General features: G+C 37.4%; 1 protein-coding gene across 5 annotated transcripts in view; it reads left to right on the top strand.

Moving 5' to 3' along the window:
• Positions 1–22,662, top strand: part of nbas (NBAS subunit of NRZ tethering complex) — a 325,125-nt gene that overhangs the window by 171,796 nt on the left and 130,667 nt on the right. For all 5 annotated transcript variants that reach the window (XR_009514327.1, XM_059981865.1, XM_059981866.1 and 2 more), the window contains exons 31-39: positions 1,762–1,874; positions 7,068–7,181; positions 7,687–7,800; positions 9,369–9,526; positions 10,985–11,065; positions 12,290–12,457; positions 12,540–12,653; positions 17,470–17,593; positions 22,088–22,164. Coding sequence is in view for 4 of the 5 variants with exons in the window: in XM_059981865.1 (XP_059837848.1) it covers positions 1,762–1,874; positions 7,068–7,181; positions 7,687–7,800; positions 9,369–9,526; positions 10,985–11,065; positions 12,290–12,457; positions 12,540–12,653; positions 17,470–17,593; positions 22,088–22,164 (1,063 nt within the window). In the remaining variant the exon portion in view is untranslated. The remainder of the gene's footprint in view (positions 1–1,761; positions 1,875–7,067; positions 7,182–7,686; positions 7,801–9,368; positions 9,527–10,984; positions 11,066–12,289; positions 12,458–12,539; positions 12,654–17,469; positions 17,594–22,087; positions 22,165–22,662) is intronic.

A 22,662-nucleotide genomic window follows, 5' to 3' on the forward strand; every position in this document is an offset into this window, starting at 1 on the left:
AATCTCAGATGGAACCATGATTTCAAAATCATGAGAAGTATAACTTGATATTTTTCACTTTGAAGGAGTCGATAACAAAGGGACATGGGATGATGGTAATTAGCAAAGGAAACAAAACTGATGAAGCTGATAAGTGGTTAGAATCTGATAACTGCTGGGGTCTTCAGACTTGTAACATTCAGAAAAGAGCTGGGTTATATCTGAAAGGAAATAACTGGCATGGTTATGGGAAAGAGCAGGGAATGGAATTGCATTTGTGTTGTCTATGTAAAATCAATGGGCCAAATGATCTCCATTCATTCTATAACCATTGTGATTCTGGCCTATAAATTTAAAGGAAATTCTACCACTTGTTTAAAATTAAACTATAATTCTCTGTTGTTTTGCTATTTGTATCACTGTTGATTAAAAATCAGCATAATTTATGGTAATAGTGATTTAAGATAGTACTATCTAATGTGATAGTGCCAGCTTGTGTTCAAGTTCAACCACACATGAATACAGCCAAATGAAACAGCGTTCCTCTGGGGCTAAAACACATTATCAACAGTCACACACAGCACAAGGCAGATACGGTGCATATAAGATAGCAGTAAACATACAGTCACACAAAAAACAAAGAAAATTTATAGCCTATGTCCCTGGCTGACATAACCTGTAAATTGATGGTGCATGGGCATTATGAGCAAGAACAAGCAGTTCTCAGCAGTCCACCAATGGACCTACACTTGCACACACGCAATCCAGCTTGTCTTCCCCCACCATCTGTCTCACCAATAAACAATGGAAATTGACTTGCAGTATTCTACATTACCAATATCCTACAGGACCTTGCGACTGCAAGAGAAACGTCCAAGACAATTATTCTGCACACTTCCTTTGTGTGCTGACTTTCTGTAGTGGCATTAACACAGTCCATAGTCCAGGTTCTCTGCCATAGAGCAGCTCACTGATGGGGTAGACCTGCAGCAATGTTCCCTCTAATTTGTATTGACCAGTGTGCACGAAAATCATGTGCTGCGTAATTTTTTGCCCAGTGACAACAATATGTGTGCGCTGAATAATTTATTCAATTAGAACAGTATAAATAAACCAGTTGTAAAATCTGCAGACAAATCCTCTCAATCTCTATGTTGTTGACATTGTCCATATCAGAAACCGGAAAGGAAATGTGATTGTGTACGATCGTGAAATATAATTAACATGCCAATGAGGTAAATGGTGACAACCTTTTGTGCCTAATTTAAATTCCTTTGTGCGCTAGTAACAAAAAATGTCGCATGCATACGTGCACACCTTAGGGGGAACATTAACCTGCAGTACTTGAAGTTCTTAATGTCCAGCATTTTCTTGCATTCATACAAAAATACATTTAAAAATACAAAACAGCTTTGGTAGCCCCCGGAGAGTCTGCTGTGTCCGAGCACTCCACCATCTTACTGGTGTCATTGATTTACAATTTACAGATGCAGATGGCTGGATTAGAAATCTGGAAATTAAATAAAATGGTCCAAACCCCAGGGCAGTTTTAGATTTGTGGTTAGAATCCATTACAGTGATCATTTGGAGTAATAAAATAAAGTCTGTAGCTCTGTACAAAATTGATTTATACACCATTCTTTTAGTTCACTATATTCTCTCGGAGAAGATGTAATTAAATTGGACCATTAAGGTGACTGATAGTAAAAGAAATTGAGCCTGACATCTTGACTACATGGTTGCGATCCACTTACCATCTGGCATTCCTTATTGTGTTATTAGATGCTGCTTACAGCTTATCACTGACTGCCCTGCAGTCATTCAAGAAGAGTTGGACTTCATCAGTGCTCTCAGTCTGCTGGAGGAATATAGTGTGAAGATTTTGCCGATGCAAGGTATAAAGACTTGGTTAATGTAATTGGTACCATAGATATATGTATATAAACACACACACACACACACACACACACACACACTTTCAATATCCCACTCTTGAGGGAATTTTTTGAGTGCTTAATCCACGCTTCAAAGCTCACATCCTCAACTGTGAACAACTTTTAAACTAATCATGGTGGGAGGAAGTGACGGAGGAAAACTGAACTGGTAGAGGGGTGAGATAGGAATGTGCATGAAAGTCATCTTTTAGGTGGTTGGTGTGTAAAGAATGCATCCAGTGAGTTTGGAGGATAAAACAATTGAAATGCAATACCAAATGGTGTTTGCAGTACTATGGAACTCAACAATATTTTATTTTTCAGAATGGAACATGGCATTGCTTGTCCATTTTGCATCAGTCAGAAAATTTAACTGGGCACTTAGGCTACCTTTGTCCCAAAGGAATATCCTTATGAGGAACTTGTTAGTTACATTGTTCCATGTGTAATAGTTCTAGATTATTGTGAAGGAACTTGGACCATTTTGTTGTAATGTGTGCAAGTCTCAGATTGGTCTGTGACATTGAACACAGAACAGCACAGTGCAGCCCCTTCAGCCCACAATGTTGTGCTAACCTTTTAACCTACCCGAGATCAATCTAACCCAGGCATGGGCAAACTACGGCCCGTGGGCCATATGCGGCCCGTTAAGCTTTTTAATCCGGCCCGCAGAACTTGATGAAATTATATTAATAAACCTTGTTAACGTTTTTTCCCCGCAATTCTGGCGTTTTCCCAATAGATGACGCACTCTATATACATTGACCTTTGTTGAGGTGCAGCGTATTACTCCACATTTGCTCGACTCGATCTATTTGTGTGAACAGGTGTTCAGCGTCATGAACATCAACAAAGCCAGCCACAGATCCAAGTTGACTGACCAACACCTCAGATCCATCCTGAGAATTGCCACAACAAAACTAAATCCAGACTTTGATGCGCTGGCTAAACAACACTGTTCCCACTGAAATTAAAAATAAGTTTCTTCGTTGTGTTATGTAAAAAATGCATTTGAAAATATTTTTTTCAATAAGCCTTGCATGTTACATGTCATTTCTGTTAAGTGATGGACATGAGTAGTGCGCAGGTGCACGTACGTTCTCAAAATAAAAAATACGCTCCAGATCAAATAACGCGCTCCGCATACTGGCGCGCTGTCACTGTTCTGTCCTTGTGCTGGTCGTTGTTGAGTTTTGGCGCAGGGGACAATTGAATAAGAAGGAGCAGGACAAGTAGACCTGCATCTCCTACCGTTTTTGAAATAAAGACAGTCAGGAGGAGAGTGATGATGATAATATCTTGAAGGATAACAGAATTTTCAGTGCTTTAAAATAATAACTGTTACTATTTAAAAAAGCTGTATTTTATTCATTTAATTTTCATTGTTTTAAAAGTCATTTCAATAAATAGCTAAATACCTAAATACCATGGGACTTCAAAGACAGATATTTTGTTGTAGTGCATTTGTTCATTTTCAATTGAAATTAAAGCACATGTTTTCTACATATCCCATGATATTTTATTTTGTCTTATGAGGTGTATTACTAAAACACTCCGTCCATCTGCTCCTGGTCCGGCCCCCCTGTCAAATTTTAGAACCCTTTGTGGCCCACAAGTCAAAAAGTTTGCCCACCCCTGATCTAACCCTTTCCTTCTGTATAACCCTGCAGTTTTCCTTGATCCATGTGCTGGTCTTAGAGTCTCTTAAATGTCTCATGTGTTGATAGGTCAAAACAAAGTCAAAGGTTTTAAAGGTTCAAAGTTCATTTTATTATCAAAGTATACAACCCTCAAATTCTTCAATTCTCTGGGTAACCAAGAAAGAAAAGAAAGACAGCACGATCATCAACCCCTAAATCCTATCTTTTCACAAAAAAAAAACAAAAATGGAACAGGCACATCGACCCCCAAATCCCTCCTCCCACACCAAAAAAATGAACAAAACAGATCAGGCACATTGACCTCCAATTCCTCCTCCTGTGCAAAAAAAAACGGATCTGGCACATCGACCACCCCCCTCACAATCCTTTCTTCCGCACAAAAAATTTTGAAAACGAATCGGGGGGATATATCGACTCCCAAATTCCTCCTCCTGTACAAAAAAAAACAACAAAATGGATCAGGCACATCAGCCCACAAGTCCCTCCTCCCGCACAAAGATAATCCCAAGATTGGGCGAAAAAACACAATATAAAAACTAAGACTGAATAAACGATTTTGTAGTCGAAGTCCACATCCAAAATGCGGACAAAACCTGGACACCACTCTCCGCACTCTCCCTCCTGTCTGGTGGCATAGCAGAGCAAACTCTGCTTCAATTGTCCTCGTCGCTTTAGTCGGCGAACAATGGAAGCTTTAATGGCAAAATGGACCAAACATTGACTTGTGCCTTGTCCTGCAGTCTGCCCACTGCAAGGTTTGCACACACTGCCTCTGCCTCTTGGAATCCTCTCAGAGACTGTAGAGCACTGGAAAACCCAAATGACCTTCAAACCTCTGCAGTTGCCTTTATGTTTCAATCACTGTTGTCACTTTAATTGGCAAACAGTGGACACTGTCATCAGCAAAATGGGCTCAAGCATTGGCTCAGCCTGCAGCCTTCTTGTCACAAGGTTCACTGACACTGCCTCTGCCTCCTGGAAGCATGGAGACTGCAGAACACTGAAGCACCCAAACGATCTCCAAACAGCAAAACACAGTCTCCAATAGTTCCAGAATCACATTCAAGATGAGGAACAAATGCACAAGACAAAAAAAGTGGGAAAGATGGTTCCATGATCTGTCCGAGGATGTTGACCAATGGAGTGTTGTTCACAGGCACCATCTTGACCCCTCAGTGAGACCCCTTAGGACAAAAAAAAAGTGCACAATTTAAAACTTAACTTATATTTTCTATGGAAAATTTGTTCTCAACAACCCAAATCTAGTGAATACTAATATTGTAATTACTCTGATTTATACATTAAGTTTGGACACAGTTTTGGATATACTGCTACCTTTATTTTTGCCACAGCTGATTCATAATACAACTACCTTGAGATTCCCTTTAGCAACTGTGTTTTAAATCAGTAATGTTTTACTGTGTCCCCAGAGCAGTTCAAAGAAGGAGCAGTAATTTAAACCACAGCTATGAAGAAAAAGTAAGGAAGTGAAACAAACTCCTGAATAATAGAAAGCCAGTGATAAAAACAGCTTCCTTTTCTTTACCTTCAATATTGAGCAATACCTGAATTTATAATGGTGCATTACTTCAACTGTTTTTAGAAGTTAGAAGTCATCAACAGTACAAAAGAAATTAAATGAAAATTTCAATTTGCTGATGAGATTAATCATCAATTACAAGATTTTATGTGGGATAAAGGATACTTTCACTATAGTGCAATAGTCTGTAACAAAGGCTTTAGCACTGACTTTGTTAACTGACTCCCATGTGTTAACAGTTAAGAGAGTTAGGCAATTATGATAGAAAGAAGTAATGCCAAGTTTATGGTGAATTGAAATAATCAGTTTTAGCTCATTGTCTTAAGAAGAAGATCCATCTACAGAAAAATTCTATTGAGAAATGATTAATCATTTTGTTACATGTAACTTATTGCTGCAATCCAATTTGTAATATAAACATGAAAATGTTTATAATATGAATTGTGGAGCATTATTCCTAACTTTTGATTTTTAGCATGTGTTTCCTTATGGGGAAACTTCCTTGACTGCTGTGACTAATAATTCTGTTTAGACACGGGAATGATAGAGGAACTTCAGTGAAGGGTATCCTTCATTAATAAAATTTGTATTTCATCTGCTTTAGATTCATGTAATGAATAATTAATTTTTTTCAATTATTTCTCAATTGTTTAGAAAAGATAAACTTCCTTGTTCGAGTACTTGACTCCTGAGTTTTCTTATGAAAGAAACCATTTTATGTAAAAACACTTCCATGTCCTTAGCAAATGCTGCTACATGTCTATCTGTATAATTAGCTAGCTGTTATGAACCAGTAGCTAGCTCCGTTACTGAATATACAATATAAACTGTTAAAAGTTTTGTACCAAATAACATTGTAGTAGTCATTGATTCATAGAATTGGAATTAAACCACTCTTTTCAATGTGAAAATGTGAGCAAGTTTCAATATGATCAGCATCCATATTTGATAGATTGATAAGCTCTGCTTCAATTCACCATAAGTTATTAATTAGTCCTAGCATCTCATAATATAGGATATACTGCCAGCTGAATGTAAATTATGAGAGTAAAATTATGTAAATATGAAATGTCAACAGTTCAGGAACAGTATAATTTCATAATCCCTTGGTTCATGCACATGTTTACTGGATTTAGATGCTGATTATTATGACTATTGATGAGAACTTAATCTACGATCAAGAGGCAAATAGCTTTGCTATGAAGCCTCTTTGAACTGGTTGTTCTAAACCTTTTTTTTTTAAATCCTTGCCTGAAAATAGTCTATTCTTTCATTGTATTGATTAAACCTGCTGATTTAATCGTCATGTGCCACTTTGCATTCATATTACTTCCAATATTTATAATCCGCAAATTTTCTCCTCCAAAAGAATTCTCTTGTTTTCACACTGATTAAATTATTAACTACCATTTCATTCATTTCTGTTTTTGCTTTAAGTATTTAAGTTTTTGCTTTAAGTATTTCTGATGGAGCTAAAATCAGATTTTCATCTTCTGAAGATGAAATCTAATCTCTTCATAGCATGCCGTGGGAACAATTAGCACTTGAGTGAATCTAAAGGTGCAGGTATCTGAAGTCATTTCTTTTTTTCCATTTTGTTTAATTTCATGCCATGTCTATACATTTTTCTGTCATTGTGATTGTATTTTAGTTGAGGTCTCAAACTTGCTCTCTTGTTAATAGCACATGAATTATTTGCTTTTCAGTTGATAAGAAGGGTTGAAACTCTTGGAGATTGAATGGTGAACTGAGATGTTAAGAAAATTGCAACAGAAATGCAATTTAATTATTATGATTTCACCATAACAACTTAGTTAATTCAGCAGATTTGCCAACTGCTTTTAATGCCACCTTCTGCTATGGCACAGATACCTTATTTGAGCAAGATTACTTTTATTTTGACTTTGGAAATATCCCATTTACTTTTGCTTCCTCCTGTTTCATTTCTCCCAGTGCGTTTGTGCTCAGAAAGACTCAAGCTCATAAAAGAGTGTATTTCTCAGTGTCCAACAGCTTACAAGCAGTCAAAAAAGCTCCTGAGGCTTGCAGATTTGTTGAGAGTAGGAGGTAAGTACTTTTTTTTGTGATCTGTTGTTTCACAGTCGAGTGCACTTCAGTAGTTTTATAAAGGTGTAAATGATAACAAGAGGGACCACTGAATGTGGGTTGCTTATTTGATTTTAGTGTGTCTCTGAGTTGCAAAGTTTTATTTAAATGATAAAAATAGAGGAAGATTATGCACCTCTATCAATTAGGGCTATGTCTCAATAATTTTTTTTTCAAACATGTTTTTATTAGTACCATTTCCCCTTAAACATATGGGAACAGCCATTTTGGAAGAAATTAAGGAATTTAGTTAGTTGCTTTTTATAAATATTCTGCTGGGATGAATGAACATATTAACTCAATCTGATTTTTTAATAATACCAAACATACAAAAATGAATCTGTATTGTCATGATCCCTTGATTACCGCAATTGATTTGATTGCCATATTAATTATAAGCCAGTATTTTGCATTTAGAAAACTAAGTTTTGTCTTGTGAATTTTGTTTTGTTTTATATATAAATAGGGCATGATAAAGCAGAGCGGAAAGGGCAAGTATTGGTTCTTCTGGCTGAGCAGGCCCTTGGTTACCAAGATTTTAAAGTTGCCAGTATCCACTGCCGAGAACTTATGTCTGCAGGTGATGTTCTATTTTGATTCCATGTGGGTTTGATGCCTTTATTTTATGTCTTCTAATCTTAATTTTCAATCCTACATCAAATTCATAATGTTCACTATCAATTTTCATAATCTTTGTAGGAGCTGAATAGGAAACCAGGCTTATTAGCTTTAATTTTAATGAAGCTGAAAGAAAAAAGTCAGGATAGAAATAGCAGCACTCATTAAATACTGAGGAATTGTTCTTAGGTTCATTGTCTATTCAGCATTACATAAGACAGAGCCATCCTTTTCCCAATTCCTAACAAACAAATCAGTACAAATCCAAATCAGATGGCTTTATTAAACACATGTATTTCTCAAAAAGTTTACAATTTCACATTTTCTCATCAGAAAGTATAACTAGGAGAGCAAAGAAAAAATTTGAATGATTAAAGTAGTATGGCTATCCACACAGTAGTGTGGTGACAGGCTGGAGAGATATATTTGCATGCTTTGTTTAAAAGCATTGAGAATGCAGTTTAAATAATACCACATAATTGGAATCCTAATAATAGACCAAGAAACCTTCTGAAGTAGTATTTAGATACTAAGTCCATAAGAAATGCAAGCTGGATGTTACTTTAACTCTCTTGTTAAGTGAATAAGACATGCTTAATACCTGCAGTCTCACCAGGCTTTTTTAAGCCGTTAGGAGGGGAGGGGAATGGAAAATCCACATTTCCGGCAAAGACCCTTGACCTGGACTAAAAGTTACAGAAGATGTAGCCAGTATAAAAAAAGATGAAGGGAAGGAGTGGAGCAAGTGTTGGCGGGTGATAGGTAGATGCAGGCGAGGGAGGTGATAAGTGGAAGAAATTCTGCACTGAATAAACATGAAATGCTAACAGTGCATTTTTACATTGAATTTTACCCTGAATTTCAGTTATTGCTGGTGAAGCAATTTATATCTGAAATTGAGCAACTTCAGTGCAATGGTATTTGAGTACAACTCTCAGTGTGAAGATTCATTTTCCAATTTGTTTATATTGATCTCAGCCACTTTTTGATCACCTGTTACCTCTATTAGTTTTTCTGTTAAATTTGAAAAGCTTTCGTCATTTATTGTATATGTGCATGCATGTAAATATACAGATAGAGCATAGGTAATGGCTTAATTCGCCCAACTTCTCCAAACAGTGATTACTATAAACTTCAATATTTTAAAGTAGTACTAGCAACATTTTATTAACCTATTTTACTTGGAACTTGCATGTTTTGAGGACAACCTAATTTTGTAAAGCATCTATTTTTGCAAATTTGTGTAGTACATACCTATTTTAATATTTTCCATTGCTCAGTTTTGAAGCATATTGAATAAACCATTTGCTGTATTACTTTAAGAATATCATATTATTTAAGACCTTTTAGGTCAAATAGATAAACAAAATAGAAAAAAGCTAACCGTTTTCTTTTGTTGTAAGAAAATAATTAACAGTTGCTGCATTATTGTCCTGAAATAAGTAGGTTAGAATAACACAAAAGAGAAAATGACCTCTATTTTAATTAGTAGTACTAACAATTGTTTTTCTTCTTTGTTTATCTGTCAAGGGTACAGTGCTGGTTGGCAGGTGTGCAGCAAACTGGGGGAGTCAGATGGCTATTATGACCTTGCCATGCGTCAGGAATTAATGGCCTTTGCACGCACTTACTGTCCTCCCAATGTTATCCAGTCGCTCTTGGCTGTCAGCAGCTCACTTCAGTCACAGGTTTGAGTGAACAATCTTAACTCTGCTAATAGCTAAAGAATTTCGAAAGTGTCTACTCCAAAACTTAATTCACTTTTCATCCAATATTATCCTTCCAAATGAGAATTTAAATGTAGGTTGTTCAAAAACCTTACCACAAGTCATGGTAACATTTTAATGAAAAATTTGCCCTGTTAATGTTGGGATAAGTTGTTGTAATTTTTTCTTGTGCAGAATTGTTGCCAAATAAATTGAAGGGCATGAATTAAATGCTCTGGCCTGCTTCTAATTCATTATAAATACAGGAAATAGTTTTGGAGTAAAAGCAAATGAAAATAAAATAAAAACTGTGGCCATAAAGAGATAATTCTGAAAATGTCCCCTTTTGGACAAATTACCAATACCAGAAGCAAAAAACATAGACAAGTAAAACTGTTATCTTCTATAAGGTGGTGCTTAGTTTGAAACATAAGTCCTAAATTTTATTGTGGAGTTTTGTTCACATCTCCTTAGTAATAAAAAAAATCCTGTGCATTCAAGTGTTGAATCAGACAACTGTTAGTGTTCTCCAGAAGTTCATAAAGTCAGAGTCATTAGAGTGGAATCTGGCCCTTAGGTCCATTTGAGTCTCTTCCTACAATCAAACACCTATTTATACTCAATTCACTTTATTTTCCCCACGATCCAATCAGACCCTCTTCCCCCCCCCCCCCCCCCCCCCCCGGATTCAACCACACACCTCCACATTCAGCCAATTCTCATGGACATTGAATCTGCCAACCCACTCACCACTGCAATTTGGAAGGGAAACCAAAGGACCCAGTGGAAACTCACATCGTATAGGTAGCATGTAAATGCCACACAAACAGTGATTGGGATTGAACCTAGATCACTCAAGCTGTGTGGAAGCACTTCTACTAGCTGTGCCACTGCAACACACACATAAATGGTGAGTGATACATATCATGGTCGGAAACTTCTGTAATTTTGTTTAATCATATCTTGAATGAAGTTGTTGGGTTACATGTGCATTAATAATGGTGTTTACCATTAGTCTTGGAATTGTTTAGAAGAATTTTTGACCATATTTTTTCCCAAATTGGTAAATTGATTTGTATCTCAAGTCAACAACCTGAACAATTAAAGACTGGACCTTTGAACTTAAGAGTTCAACTTTGCATGAACTTGTTCTGAATTTATGTTGATAGCTGCATTTTCAGACTAGGAAAATAGTTTGCTTAATTTATCTAGCGATTAGACAGTAATGTACTTATTCCTGCTCTGCAATATTTTTCCATGACTCTCCTCTCTGCAGGGAATTTTCATTGCAGCAAGGACAGTTACTCAATATTCATTAAAATTTTATTTATTTTATGTGGTGGGGGGGGGGACTTTTACCTCTGTGCATGGGGCTAATAGTTTGTTGGACGCACTCTGTGATGACATTGCCTGATGCTAAATCACTGCTTTCTGTTGCAGATTTTGTATCAGGCTGTGAATTACCAGATTCAACCATCAGATAGCACTGAGTTTGTGAACTTGACAGGCCATGATCAGCAGGTTAGAAGTGGTATGACTTAAAAAAAGCATGATTCTCAGTACCTTTCTGAAAATGAATGTCACTTTTATATTTCAAGCACAAAATGGACTGTTATTATATTATAATCTTTCATAAATGTGAATATTAAAATATGTCATTTTGGAGTTTATTTGCTTGAATAATCAGATTTTCAACAAGTACACGAATTTCTTTTAATGTTAAGATGCATAAGTATGATTCCAAGCCCCATTTCTAGTCAATCAGATGTGAAAATGTGGAGTAACACAAAAAATGCTGAAGAAACTCAGAAGGCCTGGCAAACTGCATTCATTCTTCCTGAACACTTAGCAGACCACTTTGGCAAGCACCCACTGTGGTCATCTGGAACTCCCAGGGGCCAGCCGTTTCTAATTCACCTTCCCATTCCCACATCAGTATGTCTATTATGCAAATTCTCTACTGCCAAGTTAAGGCTAAATGCAACTTAGAGCAACAGCACCTCATCTTCCATTTCTCTTTTTTCTTTACTGATCCAGGTTGTCCCTTTCACATTATCTCTTTCCGCTTCTCTACTCTCTCCATCTGCCAGTGTCCACACACTCCCACTAGTTCCACTCCCCACCACAACCCACCCTTTATTCCACCTTCTTCCATAAGACTCGATCACCTTTAGCCTGTATCACTTCCACTCATCACCCTCCTCACTTGGATCGACCTATCAACTCTTGTTCCAGCCCTGCCCTCCACTTTCCATACTGGCTGCATCTCCATAACTTTCAGTCCAAGTAAAGGGTCTTGAGCTGAAATGTGGATTGTTCATTCCCATCCATGGATGTTACCTGACTTGCTGAGTTTTGTGTGTTGCCCCTATATCTGCAGTCTGCTGTGTTTCTAAAAATTAAAATATCATTTGATTCCAAGTTGTTAAGGGATATCATATTATAATTTTAACAATTAAAAATTGTAATTCATGATCTGATAAAAGGAAGAAAAGAACCTAGGACATTTGTAAAATCCTGTCATGGATGGATGAAGTAAAATATAAGAGGAGATGGATGTCAAACCTTTGCTTAGTAATTATTGGGAGGATTCAAAAATTATAAAACTATTAAAATGCTTATAGTGAATATTAATTTAACCTAAAATGTATCCAAAGGAGTAGTTGACCTTTATTAGTATAATAGTTTCATTAAGAGCATTTCAAAATCACAAATCATTTTGTGCTTTATTTTTAAACTTTTTAGATGAAGACGAAAACTTCAACTAATTCATCGACTGATCTCTTGCAACGAACAACTGCTAAAACAATGGAGGTTCTCAGCAATACTTCTGTGACAACAAAGGCAGTTCTGCATGCTGTCAGTGATGCACAGTGGTGGAAGAAGTCCCTCAGTTACCTGCGACCTTTGCATGTAAGTTGCTTTGAAATGTATGTTAATGAGAAGGAAAGAAGATAATTAGACAACTTTTTTTTCAAATATATTTTTTCTCTAGGATGTGTCACACACAGCTATGTTGCAGAGGACAACTGGTTTAAATGGAGACTTGGAAAAGCAAGGTTGTCATCCTTTCTATGATATCGTTATTGATGATTCCTTCATTGACAAAGTAAGTTTAACATTAGAGTTAAGATTTATATTATCAACTTTGAAAATAAAGTGCCTGTGAATAGAATTCATCCCCCCCCCCCCCCCCCCCGCAAGTTTTCATGTCCTCTTTGCAAGCTTCAGTCACTAGGTGGAAGAGAATGCACAGACAATAACTGTTGCCCGGGTGCATCACCAGTCACAGCTTTATAGGAGAGTGGCACAGAGATAGTCATCGTTGAAAAAACTCGCATAAAATCTCAGTTTGTGTGGGAGACTCTAAAGTCAGCTGGAAGGAGGTTCTATTATCTTATGAAACCAAAATTGAGCTCTTTGGCCATCAGACTAAATGCTATGTTTGGCATAAGCCAAACACCATCCATCAGTAAAAACACACTAACCCTATTGTGAAGCATGGTGGTGGCTGTATTATGTTGTGGGGATGTTTCACTGCAGCAGGCCCTGGCAGGCTTGCGATGGTAGAGGGTAAAATTAATGCAACTAAATATAGGGAAATCCTGAGGGAAAACCTGATGCAGTCTGCAAGAGAAATGTAGCTTGGCGGAAGATTTGTTTTTCAGCAAGGCAATGATCCCAAGCATAAAGCCAAAGCTACAGAGGAATGGCTTAAAAAACAGCTAAGTTAATGTCCTGAGAATTTGTGGCTAGACTTGAAAAGGACTGTTCTCACGATTCCCATGCAATCTGACAGAGCTTGAGCAGTTTTGTAAAGAAGAATGGAGAAAAATGTTATGTCTCCAGATGTGCTGATCTCACAAAAGCTGATCCAGACCTATCCACGCAGACTCAAGGCTGTAATTGCTGCCAAAGGTGCATCTACTAAATACTAACTTGAAGGGGATGAATATTTATGCCATCAATTATTTTGTGTTTTAAATTTGTAATGAATTTAGTTTACTTTGTAGAGATCTGTTTTCACTTTGGCATGAAAAGTTCTTTTCTTATTGATCAGTGTCAAAAAAGCCAAATTAAATCTAGAGTGATTCAATGTTGTAAAACTACAATACATGGAAACTTCTAAGTGGGGAGGGGGAATGAATACTGTTTATAGGCACTGTAATTCTCCTTTGAAGTAATTGGCTCCATCAGAACTCATAAGAATTGCATTTTAAGGTGGAATTTGACGGCACACTAACAGAGTAACTTAAGTTGTGGTCTCTTTCTTGTACTGAGTTTGGCTAAAAACTTATTTATTGATATGATGTGATGCATAGAATGATTTTGCTTACCAAAGTACCCGATGATATAGATTCTCAGGGGGATGCACAATGTTCTTCATGTCTTACAAGTTCATTTAAAAAAAAAGATATTTTTCAGAATCAGGTTGATTTATCACTGACATAGATCAGGAAAATTGTTGTTGTACAGTGCACAACATAAAAATTACTGTGAGTTACAATAAATAATGCAAAAGAGGAGTAGTGAGGTAGTGGTCTTGGACTGTTCAGAAATATGATGATGGAGGGAGAAGCTGTTCCAACAATGTGAAGTGTAGGTCTACAGACTTCTGTACAACCTTTCTGATGATAGTAATGAGAATAGAGTGTTGTGGATCCTTAATGAGAATGGCGAGGGTCCTTAATAATGAATGTTGCCTTCTTGAGGCATCACCTTTTAAAGATGTCCTGTATGCTGGGGAGACTGTGCTGGTGATGGAGCTGGCTCAGTTGCCAACCCACTCCAGCCTCTTTCAATACCAGCCTCATTGGAGTTTGCAGACAAGACAGTGATGCAACCACTCAGAATGCTCTCCACAGTGTATTTATATAGAAATCTGCTAACTCTGCTTAAAATCTAAATGATGTATAGATGCTAGCATGCCTTGTTCACGATAGCATCAATGAGTTGGGCCCAGGATAGATCCTCTGAGATATTAATGCCCAGAATCTTGAAGCTGTTCACCCTTTCCACCATTGATCCCTCTATGAGGATGGGTATGTGTTCTCTTAACTTCTTGTTCTTGAAGTGCACAATCTTAAGTTTTGACAGATAAACAGGCAGACATACTTTATTGATCCCGAGGGAAATTGGGTTTCGTTACGGTCACACCAACCAAGGATAGTGTAGAAATATAGCAATATAAAACCATAAATAATTAAATAATAATAAGTAAATTATTCCAAGTGGAAATAAGTCCAGGATCAGTCTATTGGCTCAGTGTGTCTGACACTCCGAGGGAGGAGTTGTAAAGTTTGATGGTCACAGGCAGGAATGACTTCCTGTGACACTCAGTGTTGCATCTCGGTGGAATGAGTCTCTGGCTGAATGTACTCCTGTGCCTAACCAGTACACTATGGAGTGGATGGGAGTCATTGTCCAAGATGGCATGCAACTTGGACAGCATCTTCTTTTCAGACACCACCATCAGAGAGTCCAGTTCCACCCCCACAACATCACTGGCCTTGCGAATGAGTTTGCTGATTCCGTTGGTGTCTGCTACCCTCAGCCTGCTGCCCCAGCCCACAACAGCAAACATGATAGCACTGGCCACCACAGACTCGTAGAACATCCTCAATATCGTTCGGCAGATGTTAAAGGACCTCAGTCTCCTCAGGAAATAGGGGCAGCTCTGACCCTTCTTGTAGACAGCCTCAGTGTTCTTTGACCAGTCCAGTTTATTGTCAGTTCATATCCCAGGTATTTGTAATCCTCCACTATGTCCACACTGACCCCTTGGATGGAAACAGGGGTCACCGGTGCCTTAGCCCTCCTTAGGTCCACCACCAGCTCCTTAGTGTTTTTCACATTAAGCTGCAGATGATTCTGCTCACACCATGTGACAAATGTGCACTCAATGTCAGCAAAATTGAGTGCAAGGTTGTAGTTTCAGCACCTCTGTCTCATTTCTGTACATTCCGTTGCTATCTGAGATGCTGTCAATAACAGTTGTGTCTTCAGCGAATTTATAGATTGCATTTGAGCTGTGCCTAGCGCACATGGTTATAAATGTTGACAAGAGTAGTGGGCTAAGCACACATTCTTGAAATACACCTATGCTATGCTGATTATCAGTGAGGAGAAGATGTTATTACTAATTCAGTTGCAAAGGGAGTACAGAGGCCTAGGTTCTGAAGCTTGCTGTTTTGTACTGAGGGGATAATGATGCTAAATGCAAAATTGTGATCAATAAACAACAGTATTTCTGTTGTCCAAGTGCTCCAAAGCTGAGTGAAGAACCAGTGAGATTGTATTTGTTGTACGCGCATTGTGGTTATAAGAATATTGCAAGAGGTCCTGGTCATTTGTCAGGCAACAATAAACTTTAGCCATAACCAACCCATTAGAGCATTTCATCACAGTAGTGAGTGCTACCAGGTGACTGGCATTGAGACAAGCTCACCCTGCTCTTTTTTTAAAGCAGGTCGGAACCTCTGACCGCAGCAGTGAGACATTAAAGATGTCCTTGAATTCTCCAGCATAGGTTTTCTGTGGACTGTCAGGTGCAATATTGAGGCCCGATGCCCTGCGAGGTTTCACCGTCTTGAAGGATGTTCTGACATTGGCCTCCAAGACAAAGATCACAGGGTCACCAGATTGCTGTGGGAATCCATGCAGGGACGTGTCTCCTTTAGTTTTATGTTGGGTTTTCAGAAAAATATTCTGTTCAAAGATTCTGTTTTGTGGTGTTGGATTTATTGGACCATATAAATTGACCAAGAATGTCCTGCTGTGGAAATTAATTGCTTTTGAATTCCCATTACTGATTGACTGTGTGTTTCAAACAGCTTTTGTTTTAATTTGCTTTCATTGTTCAGGTTTATTATTTGAATGACCAAAGCCGAGTATTTGTCTTTGACAGATTGTAGGTAATTTGTTGTGGATGATTATGAATGTGCATATTATGAGTGGTTACTGCTATATGATTGTGTGGGTGGCAAATTTAATATAGAAATATCCACAGAATTTGCCTTACTGCACTTAAATTAGCTAATTAACTTAGAATATTGTTTCTCCAATATTCCATGCTACTATTGCAGAGTAAGATATTGTTTACTAGTGTTTAAAAGAAAGGTTTGAGATCCTCTTTCAGTTCCTCCATTGATATGAAGTTGAACTTGTTTGGTGCTGAATCTGTAAAATGTTGTTACTGTCAATTTAATAACATGGACTTTCTTTTTTATTAACTTAGTTGTCCAGTATTGTGGGTTCCTCGAATATAATTCAGTTTTCTACTAGAAGTACAAACGTTCGTACATCCAAAATATCAATTGGGAGGAAAATTAAGAATTTTTCTCAAAATCGGGGTTCTGGCCCCTTTTGGAGTGTTGATACTAAACTACTCCATCTGAAATACAATTTAATACGAGTATTCCCTGAAAACTCTAATATCTAATTATTTTTGAAATGTGGAGTACGATATTCACTGATGCCATCTCTGTTAAGAAATCTAGTAGATCAGTAAAAGATTATCATTGGAAACAATGATAAACACCTGTAAAATGATGGAGGAACTCAGCAAGTTAGGCAGCATTTATGGAAAGAAATAAAGAGTTGATGTTTCGGGCTGAGACCCTTCATCAGACCTGGGGAAGGGTCCTCCATCTTGTGTTTATCATTGAAAATAAGTGTCCATTGAAAAAGGACCGTTGGACTAATTTATCATGTTTTGTTACACTGCAATTATGGATGACGTCACTTTTCATGGACATATTCCAGTATACTGAATGAAGCATGGAATATATGCTGTTATCTCTAACATTGAATAAAGACTAAAATGAAAAAAAATAAGAAAAGCTTTCCTTTTCCTCTTGGACCTTGCAGCAGATGTTATTGTAAAATTTACTTAGTTCCTGATTTATTTTGCATCTTTTTAACAGAATGAGGTAAATTATGCGTGTTACCAGCACAATGCTCCAGTGAACTTTGCTGAAGTTTTGCTGAGAGCTGGCAAATTGTCTGAAACCAGGAGTGAAGGGGGAAATCTTTTTCCTGCCACTGAAGGTAAAATTGCTTTCAAAACCATATGATGAAAAAAATGTTACACCACATTCAATTCTGAAATTGACTAGTGCCCTGAAAGCGTGTAATGTACTGACAGAAATGCAGATTACATTTGGTTTTATCCTTGTAATATATAATATATATGTAAGAAAATGTCAGCAATATGTGATGAAAAATCATATAGTGGAAATGCCAGATACAAGATTAAGTATGTTTATTTTGCCTTACTGTCAAATGCAGGTTATTAGCTATATCAGCAATCTGAATGATGAGTTAATTCAGTTGCAATTTTCTCACTATTTAACTATGTAATCTATTCTAACTATATACCTACTGTTGACCTCAGCTATTGTACTTTGAAAGAAAAATTAGTTATCAATGCAACATACAATGAGCATTGATAACATAGTGGCAAAAGTTTATTAAAGGGTAATATTTCCAATAAAATATAAACACGAGAAAGTTGCTAAATGTTTTTTTTATCCAATTGATTAGAGTATTCTTAAACCTTTGTAGGATTATATTCAAAGAATAGTGAATGCAGGAGCAAAACTAATGATCCGTTATGTTCTTTCACATGATCAAAATATGGTTCACTGTATGAAGACAATTGCTGCATCCTATAATGTGAATGCCTGACTCTTCTAATTAAAAGGGCCGTTATGGTCTCAATTAACTTGTCTGCATCAGCTTAATTACATTTCATAGCTTTATATTTTGTTTAAGCAGGCATATGATCTAAAATTAATTAATTACTGTAAGGTTTGAATCTATTTAAACTGCAACAAGATTTGTTACCCTGCTTGATGATTGAATAACTTTGTTTCTTATTCCAATGTTATTTTTCTGAAACATAGAAACAGAAATCTACAGCATATTACAGGCCCTTTGGCCCACAATGTTGTGGCAACCATGTAACCTCTGGAAACTGTCTAGAATTTCCCTACTGTATAGCCCTGTATTTTTCTAAGCTCCATGTACCTATCTAAGAGTCTCTTCAAAGACCTTACTGTATGCCCTATACCTCTATCACTTGCAGTGCATTCCACATACCCGCTAATCTCTGTGTGGAAAGCTTACCTCTGACACCCTGCTTGTACCTACTTCCAAGCACCTTAAAACTGTGCCCACCCCTTCTCATGTTAGCCATTTTAGCCCTGGGAAAAAGCCTCCGGCGATCCGCCTGATCAATGCCTCTCATCATCTGCTTCATGTAGATTGGAGAAATTTTGAATTATTTGTATTGAAATATAATTATAAACAAGTGAGTGCTGCTTTAGTGAAGTAGTTTTTAAATTTTCAGCTCATTAAAATTATTGCTTGTACTATAATCAGTGCAAGCAAAGTGATTGCATAATATGCTATCAGGATTTTGTTGATGCTTTGTGGAAGGCATACGTTATTATAGTTTAAGACCATTATCTAATACCCGTAGAATCTCTACACAGAAAGTGGGGATTGTAACATTTAAAATTGTGGGTCATTAATTGTGGAGTGCTTTCTTCAATTTCTTGTAAGTCAAGCATTAGTCAAAGGTCAAAGAATAGTTGACCTCATAAACTATGCATGAATTCAGAATTAATTTGAAGTTCATATAAAGCTGTTAGGAAGAGAATTAGAAATGTAACTAAATGCTTTTATTGCTACAGATTTGAGAAGCGAATATCAAGTACTTGCGCAATGTAAAAATAATTTAGTAAGAACAATCTTCATTGCTTTCAAACAATACAATCTGTGAGTTATATTTGTGCTTCCAGTTACTTCAATAATAAACCTAGATTAAAGACACATATGCCACAAGCTTAGTGTGGTAGGGTGCAATTTTAAAGTAATGGAAAAAAAGTGTACAAAATTAAGAAACACATTAAAATTAGTTTTATTGTGAAAAGCTAATCGTTGTTCATTCAGAAAATTTGGAGTGGAATGGTAGCATAGAGGTTAGTGTAATGCTTTATTGCTCAATTCCTGACCGTAAGTCCATAAAACATAAGAGCAGAATTAGGCCATTTAGCCCATCTAATCTGCTCCACTATTCCATCATGGCTGATCCTGGATGCCACTCAACCATATACACCTGCCTTCTCTCCACATCCTTTGGTGCCCTGACCAATCAGGAAACAGTCAACTTCTGCCTTAAATATGGGGTTGGCCTCCACCAAAGGCTGTAGCAGAGCATTCCACAGATTTACTACTCTCTGGCTAAAAAAAAATCCTCCTTACCTCTGTTCTAAAGAGTCATTCCTCAATTTTGAGGCTGTGCCCTCTGGTTCTGTATACCCCCACCACAGGAAACATCCTCTCCACATTCACCCTATCTAGTCTTTTCAACATTTAGTAAGTTTCAATGAGATACACCCACACATTCTTCTAAATTCCAGTGAGTACAGACCCAAAGCTGCCAAATGCTCCTTATATGTTAACCCCTCCATTCCCAGAATCATCCTTTTGAACCTCCTCTGGACTCTCTCCAATGACAACACTCCAAGTGCAGCCTAACTAGTGTCTTATAAAGGCTCAAAATTGTATCCTTGCTTTTATATTTTATTCCCCTTGAAATAAAATGCCAACATTGCATTTGGCCTCTTTACCACAGACTCAACCTGGAAATTAACTTTTTGGGAGTCTTGCACAAGGACTGCTAAGTCACCCTGCACCTCAGATGATTGAACCTTCTCCTCATTTAGATAATAGGCCACACTGTTGTTCCTTTTACCGAAATGCATTATCATACATTTTGTAACGCTGTATTCCATGTGCCACTTTTTTGCCTATTTTTCCAATTTGTCATAGTTCGGCTGGATGTGTAGCACCTCCTCTAAAGCCTTCTGAAAATCCAAATAAATGACATCAATTGCCTCTCTTTGTCCACTCTGCTTGTTACTTCATTGAAGAACTCTAATAGATTGGTCAGCCAAGATTTCCCTTCACAGAAACCACGCTGACTTTGACTTATTTTATCGTTAGTTTCCAACTACCTCGAACCCCCATCCTTTGTAATAGACTCCCAACACTTACCCAATCACTGAGGTTAGGGCTAGCTGGCCTATAATTTCCATTCTTTTGCCTTCCTCCCTTCTTAAAGAGTGGAGTGATATTTGCAATTTTCCAGTCCTCTGGAACCCTGCCAGAATCAAGTGATTCTTGAAAGGTCGTAACTAATGGATCTACTATATCTTCAGCAACTTCTTTCAAAACTCTGGGATGCAATCCATTTGATCCCACTGACTTATCCACCTTAAGACTTTTGAGCTTGCCTGGCACATTTTCCTTTGTAATCGCACTCCTATTCTCTGGCACACTGAGAAGTCCGATGCAAAGTACCCATTATGTTCATCTGCCATATCTTTGTCCCACACTACTACCTCACCAGCATCATTTTCCAATGGTCTAATATCAACTCTTACCTCCCTTTTACTCTTTATACAACTGAAAAAAAAGTTTTGGTATCCTGCTTTATATTATTAACTAGTCTGCCCTCACGTTTCATCTTTTCTCTTCTTATAGCTTTTTAGATGCCTTTTGTTGAATTTTAAAAGCTTCCCAATCATCCAATCTCTCACTCACTTTTGCTACTTTATATGCCCTTTCTTTGGCTTTATGCAATCCTTAACTTCCTTTGGCAACTGTGGTTGCCTACCTGTGTCACTTGAGAACTTCTTTGTCTGTAGAACATATCTATCCTGTGCCTTGTGAACCATTCCCAGAAACTTCAGCCGTCTTTGCACTGCTGTCATCCCCACCAGAATCCTACTCCAATCCACTTGGGCAAGCCCCTCACTCATGCCTCTGTAATTTATTCCATTATGATACTGATACATGTGAGTTATGCTTCTCCCTCTTAAACTGAAGTATGAATTCAATCATGATCACTGCCTCCTACAGATTCCTTTATGTTAAGCTTCCTCATATGATCTCAGTTATTACACAACACCCAATCTCAGATAGCCTTTCTCTGAGTAAACTCAAGTACAAGCTGCTCTAAAAAGCCACCTCATAGGCATTCAACAAATTTCCTCTCTTGTAATCTGACATCACCCTGATTTTCCCAATCGCCTTGCATATTGATGTCCTCCATTACAATTGTGTCATTACCCTTATTACATGCCTTTTCCAGCTCCCTTTGAAATCTCAACCCCTCATCTTGGCTACTATTTGAAGGCCTATACATGATTCCCATAATGTTTTTTTTAACTCTTGCAGTTTCTTAACTCAACCCACAAAGTTTAAACATTCTCAGATCCTATGTCTGTATGGTGTTTGTGCAATCTCCACGTGACCGCGTATGTTCTCTCTGAGTGCTTTATTTCTTTCCCACATTCCAAAGACACATGATTTAGTAGGTTAATTGGTCATATATGTGTAATTCGACAGTGTGGGTTTGTGGGGCTGGAAGGGCCTGTTACTATGCCTATTCTAAATTAATATAATTAAGATTGTGACTTTTGTTTAGAAATATTTGTCTTGTAGTTTTTAATCCTATGTTTTTTTTGACAGTCCTTTTGCAACTGGCCAGTGATGCTTTACCGAAGGATATGACCTTAGCTCTAGCGTATCTTCTGGCTTTGCCTCAGGTATGGTACTAAACATTATAGTTGGATTCATTATATCCAGTTTTAAATGCGTACTGCAGGATAAAGCTTAGCTGTAAGATTACTTTGGTATTCTGCACTATCCACCAGGTTTTGATGGCAGAGCAAATTGTTTCCTAAATTATTACTTTTTTCCAAATTTGTGGAAAATATAGCCATCCTGAACAGCATCTGTATGATATTTGCTGTTGTTAAAAGATATATATTGCTACACTTGCTGATGTTGAACAGTTGCAACATTAGGAACTAATGTGGTATCATTGTAAAGGTCATGCATTGTATGGACAATAGGTTTGATCTTATCAGCTTAGGTTTTATTCCAGATCAACAAATGATATAGAATTATTCCCCCTTTCCATACAGTGACTTTACCATAATTGAGGAAGATCAGGATTTCAGAACTGGTACAGTTCAGGAGGTTTACAGGTTTGTTGAGCAAGAGGAGATTGCTGAGCCAGGAGGAACAAGTGTCATGTCTGT

Source organism: Hypanus sabinus, chromosome 10, assembly GCF_030144855.1.
Source record: "Hypanus sabinus isolate sHypSab1 chromosome 10, sHypSab1.hap1, whole genome shotgun sequence".
NCBI lineage: Eukaryota > Metazoa > Chordata > Chondrichthyes > Myliobatiformes > Dasyatidae > Hypanus > Hypanus sabinus.